We start from the raw sequence: 18,772 nt of genomic DNA on the forward strand, positions 1-18,772 counted from the left end.
ATTGTAGTTTCTTATCATACGGCGGTTCGAAAGGACGTAATGAACTGCTGTAGAATTTTATATATGTTGCTTTGGTGGATAATATGACCAGGGCATTTTGTAAAGTATTTTTGCTGCTTGGTATGGATGGATCTAGGTCGGGGTCAATACATGTAACGTTACACGTCCTGTTGACAGTCTTTATAAAAAGACAGAGATCACTGTTGATGAGCGTGCAGCTCAGGCAGCTCTGAGGGCAAACCAATGCACTAGCATCAAAAGAACCGTACCTATACGCTCCCCTATTATGAGTTTTATACATAGAGACTTAATGGCCTGATTGGTGTTTCAAAGTATGGAAATTCTGACAAGCTAATTATTACTCGATATTACAATAGAGGAATTGTCTACTAATCGGGTTAACCGCAAAAAGAGAACCTTTGACAGGAGTTCGCCCGTTCCCAGTTTTATGCACATCGTAACAAAGTAGCTCTGTCGAAGGGTAGTTTGTGCAGCGGCTACCTGTGAGCACATGTTTTGCATCAGTCGTCCTATCCTTGATCAGTACGCAATATATCGATGGGCTGTCCGTCGTCCCCACCAGTGACCTGCTGGGCTTTTCATCTCGTTAGAATGGCATACATGCGTCAATAGTATTTTCCTGGGTTCTTTCCGTCTAGCCGAAATCGGACAGGCCTATGCGGTTTGATTGGGTTGTTTGCATGTTCCAAACTGACGGCTGAATAGGCTGATAGGCCTGCCGTTCGCCTGTCGGCTCGCCAGAACATAAGAATCTAGTAGCATTTGAAATCCGAATTTTACTCGCTCCTCCTCTCTCAGTACAAAACGAACGCATAGCCGAATACCCCAGGAACTGACCGCTGAACAAACTGTCCGTAGAACTAGCTGCTGCCACCACGTCGGCTTGTCCGAACGAATATCGGCGGTTGGGAAAAACGAGCTGGGAAGAGAAACTCCTCTCCCCTGTCCTCTGCAGGGGGCTCAGTGAGCTAGCTCTAAGGTGGGGTTCGAAAAGAGAACCAGAGCAAGCGGAGCACTTTGCTCTCGTTCGCACAGACGCAACTCTGGCACGGGTCGTTTGTCGATTTTGAATTCTCTGCTCGAATCTCCTCGAAATCTACCGCGTCCGCCACCAGACCCAAATGTCCGCTTGGTTCACTATCTTTCGCGCCATTACAAAATGTATTCGATTTTCTTCAAAATGATTCAAGACTCTCCAATAAGGCAGAGAAGAGAGGAGGACGCAAACGTTCGCACTCGGAGATGAAGAAGCGAAACACTTCTCTTTCGGGGTTGCATTGGGCTCGCTCAGCGAGCACGAACCCAGAACCGTAGACGAAACGGGACAACTGGTGGCTTCCTTCGATCGCGATGACGCTTGGCACGCATTTTTTTTTTTTTTTCTAGAGAATATGCAATAAATCGATAGCTTTCGACACTTGTAGTTTCAATCGATACGCAAGCCCATTTGCTGGTTCGGAGAAAACCTTCTTGAGAAGTGAGTCGTTCGCGGGGAGATTTTGTCAGCTATAGAGTGGACCGTTATAGCTCGTTGTGGTAGCTAAATAAAACGTGATGGTAAGAGGTAAGCGTTGAGTTGAAAACAATGCTTGAAGGTTTTCGAATAATTTCCATAGCCCGTTTGACAGACCGAATAAAAAGAGACCGGCAAACTAGTTTTCGTCATCGAATGGTTACAATGGTAACTGGGTTTAGTCTGCATCTAAAGTGGTCACGAATAATAATTAAATAAAATCGGCATAGAGTTTATAGCGATGTGTACAAGCGTCAAAAATGACTGAATACATATATAAATGCGGCAGGATTCCCGTGTAGAAATGGGAATACCAAGAGTTCTCTAATTATGCTCACCGGCAGGAAAAATCACTGTTCGATGAGTGGAAACAATACACGCCTCAGCGTTAATATCTAATTTCAAATATCGTAAATACTAAGATACTTAAAATTAACCTGAGGAAAGGCATCGGAAACCCCTGTCTTAACTAACCCACATCCTACAATAAATGTACATAAGTCGCGTTGTTTCGCCTAAAAATTTACGCTCAAACTTTAACTGGCCGAGGGAAATTAAGGGTTACAGGGAAACATTCAAATTCGATGTTAAATAGGACATCCGCAAAGGCAATGCTGTAAAAAAGAAACTATATAATTTATTTTCACAACATCAGAGGAAAATGTCTGTTTTGCTGTATTTTAGGTTGTGTCTGCATCTAACTGAGATGTGTCGAACAACGATGAGGAATCCCATCGATGATTGTTTCCAATCAAAATCAATTAGAATCAACTATAGAACATTACAGAAGAAATGTTTGTTTAACGTTTTCGGAATTTGCTGTTTTTACTAGTAGGCTTAAAATCTTAGTTACCGAACAAACACTCACTCAGCGACGCTTTTTGGAAATTGGTAAAATTTTACAAAGATATACAGCGCAAAATTTTCTGCTAATGAGCAATTTCGTCTCATAAAACTGACCTCCTTGTCAATATAAAAATAATCCATATAATAACATTTCAAAGAAGTCAGTGCTACCAAAAGGGATATTCAACAAAATAATAAAAAACTATCCTTAATATGTTTTCAGCTTTAGACATTTTATTAAAGCAGGTAACTTATTCACTGCGTTATTAACTTTGCAAAATATATGTGTGTGTCTATATATATATATATATATATATATATATAGGCTGTTACGAGCGAACGCGGCGTACATTGAAATTGAATAACTTCGGAACTACGTGGAAGGCGTGAAAGATCGTTCAGTTTGAATGTGTACTCTTCTTTATTTTTACGCACTTGCCCCAGCGCTCTGGCAGCTTCTGGATTAAAGCTCTGCAAATTGCATATGGAATATATCACACGCATTGTAAAGTGGCGTGATTTTATGACACGTTACATGTGACACGCCATTTTTGGACCGATATAGCCCTTAAGTATCAAGCTCTGCTTTCGTGAAAAGCCTCTTTAGTCGCAGCAATGCGTTCTCGTACCTCGGCTCCCGATATCTAGTTACCTCTTCGCTGGTCTTCAATATCTATTCTCGGACCGCTTGCGTACGGTGCTTTCGCTTAAGGCCTCCTTGGCTAATCTCTTCAGTAAACTTCGACACATTTTCCTAGCTCTATGCTTTTCCTATCGGATTTACCTCTCTTGGAGTAAACTCTATTAGTTTTCGCTCACAACTTTCTAAAGAAGTGGAGTATTCACCAGCCAAACTTCGTTTGCTAGCGGCATTCAGTCCAAAATTTTGAATTCCGCCGGGTTCGTTCGTAACGGCCTATTATGTATGTGTGTGTGTGTACTATAAACCTAACGCCTCCTTATAGTAAGAGAGTTGACAAGCAACACAAAACTGTTTTTATAGTGTTTTTTTTTTTAACAAAGTTTCAATCTATGTATCGAACAAATAAGAAAACTGTATTCACATATGATGTATGTAATAGCTATTAAACCGGAATACAAATCTAAGGTACTGAATTTCCTTTCGATGTAGCAACGTATATACTTATTAGCAAATGTTTCACTCGATGTGTGGGTGGACAGCCTCTGTAAAACTCGCAGAAGACACGCCGATGCTGCCAAGAAGCTAAAGTAACGCTAGGCCCGCGCCTGCATTGGGAGAATTGCTTCGCTCCATCGAATTCCATGTAAACAAACATCTTTGATGCAGGTCCCCATACACAGGGACGGACTTTTAGCGCTCTGTTTTTTTGAATAACAGCAGTTTGGAACCATCCAAAGTGTACTCACATGTTACGTCAAGCGTACCTTTCGTTATACAAAATACGATCTTCGTATTCCTTTGATCCTGCCACTATACGATCGCATTTGCCAACCAACAACGAAGATGCTCATCCTAGCCTCACTAATCGTGGATTGCTGCGTGCGCAGATTCTAAGCCAAGTCAACTTGTCAGATAAATGATTGTGGCGGTATAAAATTGACTTTATACGATATTAACAGTAGTATTAACAGATACGACATAAACAGATCGAAGCACAGAAGTTGGTGTGACTAAAAACATCAAAATCAATGTAATAATAGTAGGCTAATGTTTTTGTCGCACGGTAACTGTGGATTGTTATTTCACATGACTAACAGTTCTTCGGTGGCGCAGATTGATCGCGGAAGAGGAAAGGGAAAAACAGAAGGAAAAAAGAAGAAACCACAGCACTCGCCGTTACTTAGGCTGTTTTGCCGCTGCACCTATTCACGGTGCTACCTTGTTACACACAGTTTTTCCTAAATTTCTTGAGACTAATGATAATATATAGATCTCATACATTTTGTTCATCGACCGTTTGAGACGCCCGTTATGCATTTGACTGGAGATATTCATATATATATATATATATATATATATATATATATATATATAGAGAGAGAGAGAGAGAGAGAGAGAGAGAGAGAGAGAGGAGGTTTATATAAACCTACCCAAATCCATGCACGTGTCTCGTGAGTGCAAAACATTAAACAGATGTTTTCTATTTTACACCATACCTAAGGTCTGCAGCTATGAAGAGTGCTCCCAGCTACTTTAATATGTACATACTCAATGGGAATAAACATGCACACATACACACATATCATGCGCTTTCATCGCAACACGGCCGAGCTCTAGCGGAGCACTACGTCAAAAACGAATCATATATGTTTCAAATAGATAAAAATTTTCACTTGAAAAAGTAAAATCACTTACAGCTTGTGGCATCTGGGTCGAAAGTGGCGAGCTGATGGTGACAAATGCCTTTTCTTTCGACCCATAGTGACAGGGCATCTGTCGACCTTTCCCGACGTCATTCTGATTTCCGTAGCATTGATTGATTATGTTTGTGAGGCCGAAGTCTCGCCACATTAGCACGCCTGTAATTGCATGAACCAACAAACGGATGAATGGACATACATATCCCATGATAAAGAATGAGTTAAAGTTGCAGATAGTGTAGAGCATTTGCCAACTCGAACAGGGCTGCTAGTGTAAATCTGCTACAGATCGCGTATTTAATCAAAGTATTTAACAGAGAGAACTTCAGCAATAAACTGATTTCTCAAGCAACTCACTTGCACACAAGCACTCACACAACCCAATATAGGGCCGCAAAAAAGGCGTAAGAGGAAGGGGAAGATTAGATAATTTCGAAAAAAAAAAGCTGTTACATGTAAATAAAGTTTTTTTTTTTTTTTTTTTAAAATATTGAAAGATTCTATTTGTTTATGTAAGAGAACCGACATGTCATCGTCAAAAAATACCGTGGATTTTTTCAGTGAATAGTCCTCCGCTTCTAATATCGAGAAATACATAATTTAGCCCCTGGATCGAAGTCGCGTTTAAAAATAGAAGGTTATCCAGGGCTAAGTTTGGAAGAGATAGGTCAAAGATAATTTTTCTCCCTCGATTTGTTTCTTGGCAATCTTTAATAGACATTGCATTTCAATTTATGTATTCAATAATCCGTATCTTCAAGAAAAAAAAATAGCCTTCTTTTACAAAAAAAAAAAAGACCTTCAATCAAAAGATCGTGAAACACTGGATTTGTCTGCCATAAGGTTGCGTTACTATTTGCCAGATCAATGCCACGTATGATTCCACTGTCCCCATTAAGGATCGCTCTAGACGACTGGTGGTTCATATCTACAATAGATGAACACGTATTGTGAATACTGTTTCCAATTCGTAAGACTTGAAGATCTCCGAATGAGCAAATATAGACGGAGCGTAAAGCATCCGACAACCGAATAACAGCCAGCACAGAGGAACACGTGCTGAGAATCTGTAGAGGCAGCATCAAGAACGGGAACAGCAACCGAACGCCACCGGTAAGCAGATTTCGCTTGACTTCTCTAGAGCCACTTCCTCTCAATTCAAAGACGGAAAAAACTGAGAAGGCAATGATGACAACTACGATGAGGGTGAAATTATATGAGTCGGATCGACTGTTGTACTACTACTGATGCTGGTGGGATAGCAGGAGAGGGGTAGTTAGTAGGGAGTAGCGAAGCTGTTGAGGGGAGAAGAATCCAGCCGTGTTCTGCCAGGGATATATGCAGGCGTACTATAGACTCAGAAGGCTCTGGCAGGGGCAAAGTTAACGCGGAAACGGGCAAGGCTCGGTGAAGGCCATCTGACAGCGGGTGTAGTAGGACTACTGTCTACCGGGCTTCTGCTGGTTAGAGCGACACGAAGCCGAGAAGAGGGCGAAAAAAAAATAGAGCTCACAGATGTGTGTGTGTGTACGTTATAAGACGCCCAGTTCGACAGAATCTTTCTGTGAGAAAAGTAGAAGAGCAAGCCGCTTGGGCAAAGAGGGATGGTGTGTAGGAGCGCGGGGCAAAAACCCCGGAGACAGAGAGCCAACTAGGGCAAAGCTGAAACGCGACCAAACTTGCAATTCTCAATGAGAACGGAGGGGAAAGGAAACAAGGCAGGCATAGCGAGATGGGGCATAGGGACGACTGGACGGTCGGACGTACGAAGTCTTTGCTGAAGAATAGCCCAAGAAGGAAGAGATGGCTACGAAGAAATAAAGCTAAATAATGGTAGTTAGCAGCCTGGCAGCGCCACCATCGGAGGCTCATACGTATGCCACTGTAGGCGGAGGGCAAATGGAGAGCCAAAGTAAGAAAGAGAAGAGCGAATCAGGGAGCAAGAAACTCGTCGCTGTGTCTGTATGTGTGTGAGGATTTTGGGGGCAAATTTTCCGAGAGGACCCTGAGAAAAGGAATGAGCAGCCTCTAGCAACAAAGAAAACTACAGAACAGCGAAGGCGTAAGAAAGAGAAAGATCGCTAGGACTGGACAAAACGAGGCAGAGAGCAGTCATACTGATGCCAGCGCTGCTCAGATGGGCATAACAGGGGCAAATGGAGCTCGAAATGGGGGTGAGGGACACACAGAATAACGAGAGAAAAACGGAGAGTAAACACAGGAGTGGTAGTGGTGAACCAGGCCCAGCGTAAAGACAGAGCTAAAAAGAGAAGCAGAAGAGAATATAAACAGTAGGAACAGGCACGAATGAGCAAATAAGGAGAAAAGCCCGGAACGACCAAGGACCAACGAGAAACGGCCGAGACATGGAGAAGAATAGGAAATATTAAGAAGGACTATGGAACTGCAGCGGGGGCGTAAAGCAGCAGGGATGGCTAGTAGTTGATAGCGCGAAATCAGAAGGGGATTTCGATACCCTCGTGGGGTATAATGTGTGAGATAGGGGCAAAATGGGACAGACTAAAGAGTCGAAACTGGGGCTAACCAGCGATAGCGAGCATGGCTTGGAGCGTAACGGAGAGAGATGGCCCAAAATGACGACGACGGCGCCTATCCAGGGATAACGCGGAATAGAGCGCTGGTCTTTGAAAGGTTTTGTTAGACATCGGCTGCGACTACTACTGCCGCTAATATAACTGGTTCCAACTGAAGCTCATGAAAGGAGAAGAAATAAGTAGGGAAACGCACTGCGTTCTACATTTCGAACAGAGCGAAACATAGACACAATTAAGGGATATCGCTAAGAAATAAGCACAAACACATAGATGTGTTCGAAGCGATCGAGCGGCAAAAAGATGCACTGCCAGAAGCTGTTGTGTGTGGAAAATAGGAACACCGTCATATAATTGGTTTGATGAAATCAGAAGCGTGATCGAACAATAGGCTCAATGACAAGTACCATTTTACTATGGTTGTTAGAAACTGACAGCAAAAGTTCGTAGTGATTGACCGTCATTCTAGGAGGTCACACTGTCATGAATAGTGTTACGTAAAGGTAGATACATCCGATGAAATCTTCGGTATTTGAGAACCGAATGTTTCATAAGAACTTCCGTTAGCCTACATTTTAACATCACTAATCGTTTACATACATACGTCATTCAATGTATAACCACAGGCAAAGACTTTCTAGAGGCGTTCATACGAAGAGGCAATCGCTTGATTCTCTCGTCAAATCACCGAAATCAATTTATGTCTAAAGAAAAGCGCGTCATAAAAATATTATACTATAACGAACCTGGCTCTTCTCAACATAATACACTTCCGCAGACCCATTGCATTACCGAAACAAACATCATAAATAATTGCAGTTTTATGTCCGTCTCTGCTGTTAAACAGTACTTGTAAACAGCTGGTTCCTTTCAGCATACACCAAAGGGTGTCTACGTCCAATTTCAAACCTGGACTACCTCACGTAACTTCTAAGCTCAGAAGCAGGTAGGTACGTCTCGCTACAAAATAGGCGGGACAAAAGCGGAGATTATGCGAAGACCAGCCCTGGAGGTTTAGTCTTCTGCTACCAGGTTTTAAACACAATTTAGGCCAACTGCGAAGCAAACCTATATCTTAAATATATCATGATTGAAATAGGGTGTTCTAAGGTACACCGCATTCAATTATAGCATATCCAACAGGCTACATTTATTCTGCCACAGGCGAATTCACCCGTGGTCTGAGCTATCGCTTTTTTTTACTTAACGAACACCTTAACAATATTCCTACCAGTACCCGGTTTCAGGGAGCTCATTTTTGTGATGAGTCGTCGGCAAACGCACTCCAACTCAGTGAACGCAGTTCATAATACATATTTTTGCAGATAGTGCCAGCTGGAGGGGAAGATGCTAGCAGACGACCTGCATACTTCAGTCTGTTCTGCAATCATAAAGCTAACGCATTTAGGCGTTACCCTTCCTAAAGGCTACTCGCATGTATGGACCACTATGACCTGTTTGCTCACCTTCTCTGTTAGGGTAGATTTCGTATTTTCCCGCTCTTTCCCGCAGCAGACGACCCTGCAATCTTTCTATTTATTTCTCTCGGAAAAAGCTTCATTTACGCAAAGGCATTTTTCCCCGTTATTTTCGCTACCTTCACACCTACTGTTTCCTTAGTCGTCGACCCTCAATGCCATCCCGCTTCACCGAACCCTCTTGCACAGCTCCGATTTTCGTATACGGTCAGATCCGTGCCACAGAGAGCGCCGTGCTCATTTCCCCGGATCTACGCTCTAAGAGCCGCTAGGCCGCCACCTCGGCGACGGCTGGTGCTGCCTGCGTTTTTCGCACAAAAGAACATAACACAAACATTCTCGTGGTTCGGCTTCGCATGCCACTCCACTATGAACGGAATTGTACGGCATAGTAAGGCGAGAAAATGCAGAGTCGGAAAAAAACCAGCGGCCCCTCACTGCCACCGGCACTATTACTATTACTACCACTCCTCTAATACTATGTAAGCATAGCGTGGTCTGTTTGCCTGTAGCGGCCTCAGTAGCAGCGGCATCTACCTACCTAACCAAACTACCGACTCCCACGTCGTGCAGCAAGGACTCGCCGAGCACCTATGACTTTCTTGTTGGCCGGCACAACTTTCCCGTCGTTGGTAGCCTCGGTGGCAGTAGTCATTTCATCGTGGCGGCGCAGCCGTCGCTAGTCGTCGTCGTCGTCGTCGTCGTTTCACTAGGATAAGGCCCATACACGCTGGCTGGCCAGCAGGCCGACCGAGCGAAAACCATTTCCACGAGCACGGCTCCCTTAGTCTCTCATCTTCTTCTGCCGCTGCTGCTGTGTGTGGGATGAAGCAGGTAGGGGGCGAAAGGGGACAAAGTGGGCCAAAAGAAAGAGGGCAGTTACCGTTCTATCTAAGTCAGCTAAGGTAGCGTTGCTTCGTTGTGCCCCTGCGTTCTGCGCTGTTGTCGTGGTAGTGGTGATGCAGGGAAGTGGTGGAACGGTGTCGAGAAGACCATCTGCTCGGTCTTCCCTCTGGTCCGGACCATCTAACCTAGCCTTGTGGGCCTCCCATGGCTGCTCTTTTCTTTGCTACTGGTCCAGTACCGCTACATCGCCGCTGTCTATGACTGCTGCTGCTGGTAATAATAAAGCTAACTAAAATCACACAACTACCTACCCTCCTGGCGGGAAACAACCCCCGGCACCAAACCTCGCCTTGCTCAACCCTCACTCGCTGCAAGAACGGTCCTCCTGCCTCCTCACAGGAGACCATATCCCATTCAAGTTTCCCATTGCGAGTCGGCGAGCAATGCAGCCAGCGTATGTGCGGAACACTTACAAACGGTTGGTCAGTCGCTAGGACCGTCGAGGAGTCCTAACTAAGGCCAGAGTGTCATACAACTCGAAGTACAGCGAGGCACACGGAGAAAAGCGCACGGAGGTGTGGCCGTCGTTAATCGTCTCCGTGAATGGAATGACCAGCAGGAATTGCAGCATAGCAGAAATATGCTGCTGAGGTATATAGTCGTCTGAATCATCTTTTGCAGGCATATACACTTCAGTTAATGTTAGATCTCGGGCAGCCGGGTCAGCGAAACCAAAACGCGGCATTGTTATCCTCACTACGACAAGAACGGCAACAACAACAACATAATCATTAGGACATCAACGTGTAAACGAAATGTTTCACGCAGCTATAACAACCGTCTTCATGACTATTCTATGATCTACGTCGTATATTATGGCTCTTATAGGACTTTTAAACAGAATTTCAACTGGTAAGGAGTCATATCAGTAAACGCATTACTGTCTGGAGACAGTATTTCTTCAGACTAAATGATTTCAGCTTACATTCCGGAGCAAACATGAGATAATACCCAAAAAGCCCAGTGGTAGCAACTCGACGTATGGCTAAAGCAATAAAGCACAACAAAGTTTGCGAGGATTCAAGCACAATCCGGGACAAACGGCAGCGAAAATCCACCAAAAACATCGTGCCAAATGTATAAGGCGCAAACAGAAAAGGTCAGGACGCACCGAGAACACCAGTGGACGTCTAACTAAAAGGAAAACGCGACACTAGTAGGACGAAAACGAATTATGAATTAGCACGAAAAAAGCCAGAAACGAGAGAAAAAAGAAGCGAAATTTGGCTTTGACCGAAAAAAAGGCCTCGAAGCACAAAAGAAGGGCTGAACATAACAAATTAACAGGGACTATAAGAAACAGCTGGTAGAGAGCCAAGTTTAGGAATAGTGCAATGCTATAATTCAGCCCAATGACTTTCCCGCTCATTTCTTTTCCCCGTTTTTTTACTCTCAACTTCATCTTACGTGTCCGGCTGGCCAAGCGACCAAACTCCTCTAACCTCTTTATCCTTCCATGCCATTCTATGCTTTTCTATCACTTCTCTATTTCTTCCCAGAGCGAGAGCTAACTAACTGGCGTCAAACAAATGGTCAGCAAATGGCTGAACAATTCTGGACTGTCCTCGTATTACCCAACGCACACTATGGTCTAGATTGGGTCGATGAGCAGTCGGTGGAGGTGGTAGTTAAAGGAAGTACGAAGCCTAAAAACGAAGAGTAGAGCACTTAGAGGTACGCAGGTGGGGAGCCTTGGGGAACACCACACCCACTTTTATCTCCCCTCTGGCCCCCTGAATGGGACCGCTCAGCAAACGGCTAAAATGCTCTGACGCGCATTACTGTGGTCATCGCGTCGCCGCCGCTGGTCTCGCTGCTGGTTGGTGACATACGGTGCGGCTGTACCTAACAAAAGAGGGACGTTACTGGAGAATTACAGATAGGGTCTAAGTAGAAAAAGGTAGCAGGTGAAAAAAAAGCGAATCAGAGGCAACACTATCCAAATGACCAACCGCTCGACGAAATGAAGAGGACGAAAAAAGGAATAACGAGCATTTCAGTGATCAGGGAGCCGCGCCCTGATTCACCTTCTTCGCCGACCTCGAGAGCGCCCCTAGGCCGGCGAACGCCTAGCTAGGTCCTCCTTTTCGTTAGCCGGCTAGTTGCGTATTAGACAAGGACAGCGGCAGCTAAAGTAGATCCGTACGATCCAGGCGAAGGAACGACAAAGCAGCGCGGTGACTGTACGAATGTGCTAAGTGACTGTGCACACTACAAGGATACCACGATAGGCGAACTCAAGACTCACCTTTCACATACATAGGTTTCCTTGCCTGCGCTTTGCGACTGTTTGTGTATTCGCTTCGAGCGCCAGATACATTCGCAATCCTGGATGGACCAGCATAGTCTTGTAAGGCGCTCCGTCTGCCACGAGTCCACTGACAGCAGGCCAGCCAGGCCAACAGCGGTGTCCTGGCCTTCGTCTTTCCTATACCCTTGTCACCATAAACTCTCAGAATTTGTTCTTCCTGTCGGTCTGCTTCTCTGTTCCGTAGTATGTTATAGTAGGCGTACTGGCGTTCATAGAAATGTTGCGGTATAGTTGCTATAGGATAGGAGAAGCTAGCTGTTCTATGACAAAGAGGGCATTTTTGCCCTCGCCACTGTTGTCTTTCGTAGTCCTCAATCGTCGTACGAATGCAGGAAAACAGAGATGGACGAAGTAGAGCGACAGCAATGACGTGAGGACCAGTTATGAAGACGACGAGCGGTTGGGTTGGTTGAAAACGTTTAGAGAACAGACTTAGATTGCGACGAAGTGGCAGATTCAGGGGAAGTCATCATTGGGGGGGGGGGGGGGGGGAATGGCGCTTGGAACTGGATCCACATTGTCCGTTACTAAGCACTCATTGTGCTAAGGGCTGCCTAGCTGGCTCGTTACGTTTTTTTTTTTCGAAGGAGCAGGACGTAAATCGTGTCGCTGCGTTTCGTTTTAGCGCTTTAGACGCAGCGATGTCATATGACAACGAAATTGCAATGTATTTTTCTTTACTGTCGCTCTAAAATGAGTAGACGTCCTTCGCAGAGAACATCATTGAGATGTACGAAAATGTTCAGCACAAAAATTAGCTGGAAAACCTTTTCTTCTATGCTAGATTATTCTACTCTGAGGACATAACAATCTATATGAATTTTTTGAATGATTTGTCCGTGTTTGTGTTTACGCATATGTGCTTTTTGTTTTTTTTAGTAGATATAATATTTTTAATTTAAGCGTTAGAGCTGTGTTGTGGTGATAAAAAGTCGTCGTTCATGACGTATAAATTGAGGGGATAGATTCTATCGCCCAATTAATCGCAGCCGCGCGAAAAAGACGAAAGGTCAAGCTATATCTAATATTAAATGCATCTTGAAGCGACGTTGACAATTACTTGTTGTTTGTGAGACGTGTTTGTACAAAATACGTACTTAAAGCATACCAACACACAAGTATGGCGCCGTGACATGATATACTTTTTAACCATATTTTTTTCTAAATGGTGCATATTGTAGATGCACATTCGAGTATTTGTTTCTTTTTGGTTTTGGTCCTTCCTACCGGTTTCTCGGTACTGGCCGAAAACAACGTCGTTACTTTCGAGTGCTGCAGCGCTGCCGAAGTGCGTTGCCTCCTCCCCAAAACTCGTTATATAGAACGAGATCCTACCCTGTCGCTGAGACTCATACAAAATATGGTCCATGACGTTAAGCGTTAGCATTCCTTCGAACATTTTAACCAGTTTTGAGTCCGGGATCTGAAATATAGCAGCGAACATAAAATCATAGAACAGTGTAATCATAGAATTACTTATGATCAAAATTATTGATAGAATATCATTTTGAGGTAGCGTAATGGTTGACCAAGTTTGGCTCATACCAGAAGTAAAACTGCTAAATGACCCTTCAATGGTTACATGAGAGAAAACAATAGGAAGAAACAATCAATATCCAATGGAAACATATTCCGACCTTCGGCTCATGCGCAAGATCGATAACAGTTCCGTCTGGACTTAGTACCCGATACACCGGTAGAGGATCATAATTATCCGTGTTAAACATCTCTAGCTTTTCCGTCCATTTAGTTCGGATATTCGGGAAAGGTAACGAGGCCAAGTCCTCAGTTTGTTGCACGGTCGCCTGCCGGAGGAAAGTATTCGTTGGATTTGATAACTCAATAGTTCATCATATATAATTAGAATATATGTAGAAGATGGCTTATTGGAATAACTAAAGAAATGCAAAGGTAGCATTGGCTGCTTAAGCTACGACACTTCCATTATGGCTGTATTCGTGGTAACAGGACCTTTTGATGGCCACCAAAAAGAACAGCATCCTTCATTGCTGTTACACATTTTCAACGAAAGTTCCCGTCATAACATTATAATATTCTATTTCTAAGAGTTCTACTAAATATATATTCGCTAAGTGCTGAGGGTCATTATAAAATACGCGAATCGAGGTTACTCCTAGAAGAGTGAGATTTTGTTACGATATGCGGCACAGCCTTCTTTGTTTTGATGAGATGCAACATGTGGTGTTTTTTGTTTTTGGCAATACTGACACATGGCTAGAGTTCCATCTATTCAACTTGAGCATATGCTTTCAGCTTGTCTTCGATAAACTAAATATGTACGACGTAACTACATCGAATACATATCCACTTCGACTTTTTGTTTTTGTTAGGCGAAGGCTGTTAACACAATTTTTCTGTTTGAGAAATAGTTGAAGAGCTGTTTGCCTGTAAAATCATTATCACGTCTTTGCTAAATCATTGCTGATAACTACAATAAAATTCTACTTCAAAGCTACAACTGGTGTCCATCTACGTAAATAGTAAGCCAACTCGTGTTCACACCATCCGGTGTTTAAGAGACAAATAGCCAGCCATCATTATCCTGCGCATGCTACACAGTCGCTAGATAATGCATCGTATAACAGTACGATCCCCGCATTACACACATGATAGAATATATAAAAAAACACTGATTGATAACACACTGTGCTCTGGCCGTTAAATACATCATTGGTCGGTTGTATGGCCTAGATCTGCGTAGTCTTCAATGCAGGTGACATCAATACAACCCCAAGTTTCTGTTACGCCACACGTCCACTCTTCGCTTTTCCCCACAATAGGGTACTCCTATACGTCCTTACGAGGGTCCTAAGCTCACATTTAACAAGCTTTCAGCGAGTTATTCTCAAAGAATATATACCTATATATCTATACAACAGAATACAGGTATACGGCGAAGCAGTGGTATTAGTAATAGCATAAGAAGCAGTAGTCTTCTTAGTATCTATCAAGTCACGCTAAAGTGTCATTGCCTGTCTACCTGACTTACTCGTCGAGCTAGCCAAACATAGTCTAATATATACCTTCAAGCTATGTATAGTCGCGGGGGTAAAATGGGGGTATCGGTCTACCTGTAACGTATACACGGCTAATAAAACCGACATTTATATGACATCGCGCCGACCGCTACCGCCGCCCCCGCCGACGACGACGCGGGTCGTCGCGCATCGAAGGACTTCGCGTCCCCAAAACTGCCTGGCCGAAGAACTCCCAGTCTCTCTCTCGAAGTTAACGAAAGCTAGCTAGCGTACATTAAGCTTGCCTAGCCTTCAATCGCCATTGGTGTCGATAGAGATGCGAGGACAGTCGCGAATGTTCGAACTGAATGTTACTTTGCTGCTTGTCCGGTAGCTAGGACATCACGGCCTGCCTATTCGCTAGGTACAGAATAACAATGCCTCCATCATCATCCATATGATCAAATCTAGACTGCGTCCATTTTCGCTCGCTTTCTTTTGTCCCGTTGTCTATCGTGTCCAGACTGTCGAATACGAACAAAACAGAACAATGTTCTTGACGACCACTGGCAATGAATGAACTCTCTCTATCCGCAGGCAACAACGGTTTTAGTAACGAGCATAACCACACGACGGCGATGAGTGCGGCAGTGGAAAACCAACATGATATCAGTTTGTTGCGGAGACCTACAACAATCCTGCTCACCTATTAGAATTGAAGATGAAACTCGTCACATAGTCTTTCCGGTGCAGACGGCACATCTCGACTGGCCATGTCCTGCCTGATGAAAAGACGGACTTACGTCGATGACAACTGTCCGCCAAGTACGGGTCGGATCGCCTTCGACCCGGTCCGACTACTGCAGTGCAGCAACAGCAGGCCCCGCGTTGGCCTCTACAACAAAGGCGAAAGTAATCACGCGAACTTCGGATATACAAGTACTACATAGCAACTACATCGAGAAATGGGTAAAAGCGACCTGAAACCGGCATGATTTACAAGCGAGCAATGGCGGGGCAGCCCGCGCACGTATGATAATACTTGTCTGGCTGACCGGCTGGCTTCTTCAAAGAAAACGGGAGTAATACAAGTGAGTAACGATGGTGGAAGTACATGGCGACTACAATGATCAGAGTTAATGGTACACAGCAACACAAAGATAAATCGCGCTAATTTCAAATGAAGCAAGGATTGTAGGTGTTGCTAGATAGGTGTGCACAATCTAACGGTAATACTGATAGACTAGAAATGACACGGCAAAGATAAAAAAAAATACGTAGGACGAGATAGTTTTCGTAATGTAGAGCAATACATGATTTTTTTCTAGTTGGTAGACCTTATGGACTGATTGGAAAAATGTGCAAAATTTATTTGCTAAATAATTGTCCAGCGTCTTTTTTTCGTACGAACGTGCGCTTTATACGGGACGAACTTCAAGAGTGGACATACGTAAATAAGCTAGATTACACGAGGAAATTCACGAATTGATTTTCTTTAACATTTCAAGACTTTTTCAAAAGGTCTACAGCATCCATAATCTTCTGTCCTGCGAAAATTTTATTGAAACAAGCGTGTACATTTAATTGGATCCTTACGTCAACATCTCAGCCGTCAAGCAAGAAAAATGAACGACTCATTAACTCCTATAGATTATTCTTGACGGAAGACCCTTGGACGGCACGGAGAGGAAATACAGACAATCGTACAATCTTAGATTAAAGATTGTTCCTTTTATACAAAAATATGCTAGAAAGCGTGATACTGCCGGAATGTCGGTATTATTCGATTACGCACAAGCCGACAGCCTGGTCATCCAGTCTGCTGTCTTACTAACCGCTCGACTTATCTACCTGAAGGAAACCTTTGAAATATATAGAAAAATAAACCGGAGTTGAAAATTGTTTTCGAATGTACATCTTCATCGAGCCGTTGATCTATCACGTTTTTTACATCAATCGACGTGACTTAGATGGGTTCTCGTATTGGCATTATTTATCACTCACTCACTCACTCACTCAGTTGACATTGCATGAGTGTTAACTAAGTGATTTTAATTAGGTTAATTAAGTGGGATTAGCCTTACCTTAGAGATGGACAGCAGAACTTCTCCATTGACCCTCTCTCTTCCTATTAGTTTTAACCGAAACCTCTTCTTACGTATCTAATAAATACGATAAACAAGTAGTATTTTTTGTCTGCCCGATCCATATGACTTTGGCGCATTTCGCTCTGTCGGCTACCGGTCGCTTGGCAGTGACGGCGCAGTGTACATGTTCACTATCCACCGTTTTGTTCGCCCGTAATAGACGCTGGTGCTGACCCTCATCATCAGCAGCAGCTGCTGTTCACTAGCAGACGCAACAGCAGTCAGCCGCCGCCGCCGCCGCCGCCGCCGCCGCCGTCGCCGTTCGTACGCTCCGACGGGTACCGTAAAGGAAGACTGGTCGCAGGAAGAATCTCAAGCAAAGTGTGAACATCAACTTAATGATGTGTTCGGTAGTTTGCAAACCGCCCATTGTCGACTGGCTGCCACTGTGCTACTCGCATAACTTCGTCTACCTTCCCCTCTCTCCCTCCCTCCCTCCCTCTCTCCCTCTCTCTCTTATTCTGCAAATACACATGAATTCGTTTTTATATTCGGCTAGTAGCTGCATGGCTCGGTACGGACAGCGAAGGGGTGGCGGAGTGGTGGACAAGAATGTCCTGTCGTTTCATCCCGCCCGTTTCATTTTTCGACTTCGTTCCTTTAGCAAAATCTTGCTCCCATACGGAGAAATGGTCAACGAAAGGAGGAACGACGTATGCTTCGTATGCTAGGGGGCGAGCGACATGACTCTGCAGATACGGCGACGCTGTAATGAGCTTTCAGGGTATGTTCAAGTATGTTGGTGACTACAACGGAAATTAACTTGTACACAGAACAGATAGGAAGTACGGAGAGGTTTAGAGTAACGTACGTCTAAGACGCCACTTCGTTGCTGTTGTTGTTATAGTATAAATGGGCTGTAGTTAAAGATCGATGATTTTACATAACGATCGCGCTTTCAATGCTATTGATGATTGTCAGAAGCGGTGGTTGAAGTAAGCACGCTTACTTCTATCGTTGGCCGTGTTATTTTACTAACAAACGCGACAGCATGCAAGGTCGACATGTCTATGGATGTTTTATACACAGTATATTGATCTTGATTGGCTTTGACCAATTGATTTTGTGCCAATTCACAGATAAAACACAAACGCTATTAAATAGCTTTGATAAAAGAAAAAAAACAGTTCCCTGGTTTGAACCAGGCCGTAACATCCTGTATAAATAAATAGGTAACTTTAATGTTATGTTGAATCGTATTTATCAGACAGCGTTTCAGCTGTTTTAGCAAACAGAAGTAGAAACAAAGCAATATATGAGAAAAAAATCCGAAACAATATGAAGTTCGATCGAAGAATAGAGCGCAGTCGAAGACCTATTTGCAAAGTCAGCAGGCGCCATTAGTGTAAATTCAATGTAGTTCATCTAAAGGAACAGCTGACAATGATGTATGTAAGTGTATGTATTTGGGGTTCTTTCTTGTCTGCTTGTTTCGGTGTTTGGTGGTTCGTGTGGAGAATACGATGTTGAGCATGCACGAGACGGAGCAAGGTATCGGCCATGATGCCCTTTGGGTGGTCCACGATTCTATCGAAGCGCCGCTCTCTTTCCTCACACGCTCGTAAACGAAAAGTTCAACTTACTCGAATGTAATTGTCCCACACGCTATCGTCTGCCAATGCAGAAGAGTGGTAACTTTTTTTACACTATGCACATAAATCTAAGTGCGTTGTCAAA

General features: G+C 43.8%; 1 protein-coding gene across 3 annotated transcripts in view; it reads right to left on the minus strand.

Annotated features, from left to right (window-relative positions):
- BckdhA (Branched chain keto acid dehydrogenase E1 subunit alpha) overlaps positions 1-18,772 on the minus strand; it is a 45,685-nt gene that overhangs the window by 21,161 nt on the left and 5,752 nt on the right. For 2 of the 3 annotated variants that reach the window (XM_086973099.1, XM_022852981.2), the window contains exons 2-4: positions 13,608-13,775; positions 13,198-13,393; positions 4,719-4,882 (exon numbers count right to left, since the gene is read on the minus strand). In XM_086973099.1, the coding sequence (XP_086829225.1) occupies positions 4,719-4,882; positions 13,198-13,393; positions 13,608-13,775 (528 nt within the window). The remainder of the gene's footprint in view (positions 1-4,718; positions 4,883-13,197; positions 13,394-13,607; positions 13,776-18,772) is intronic. The other variant, XM_022852982.2, reaches the window with a different exon arrangement.

Source organism: Varroa jacobsoni, unplaced genomic scaffold (assembly GCF_002532875.2).
Source record: "Varroa jacobsoni isolate VJ856 unplaced genomic scaffold, vjacob_1.0 contig01263, whole genome shotgun sequence".
NCBI lineage: Eukaryota > Metazoa > Arthropoda > Arachnida > Mesostigmata > Varroidae > Varroa > Varroa jacobsoni.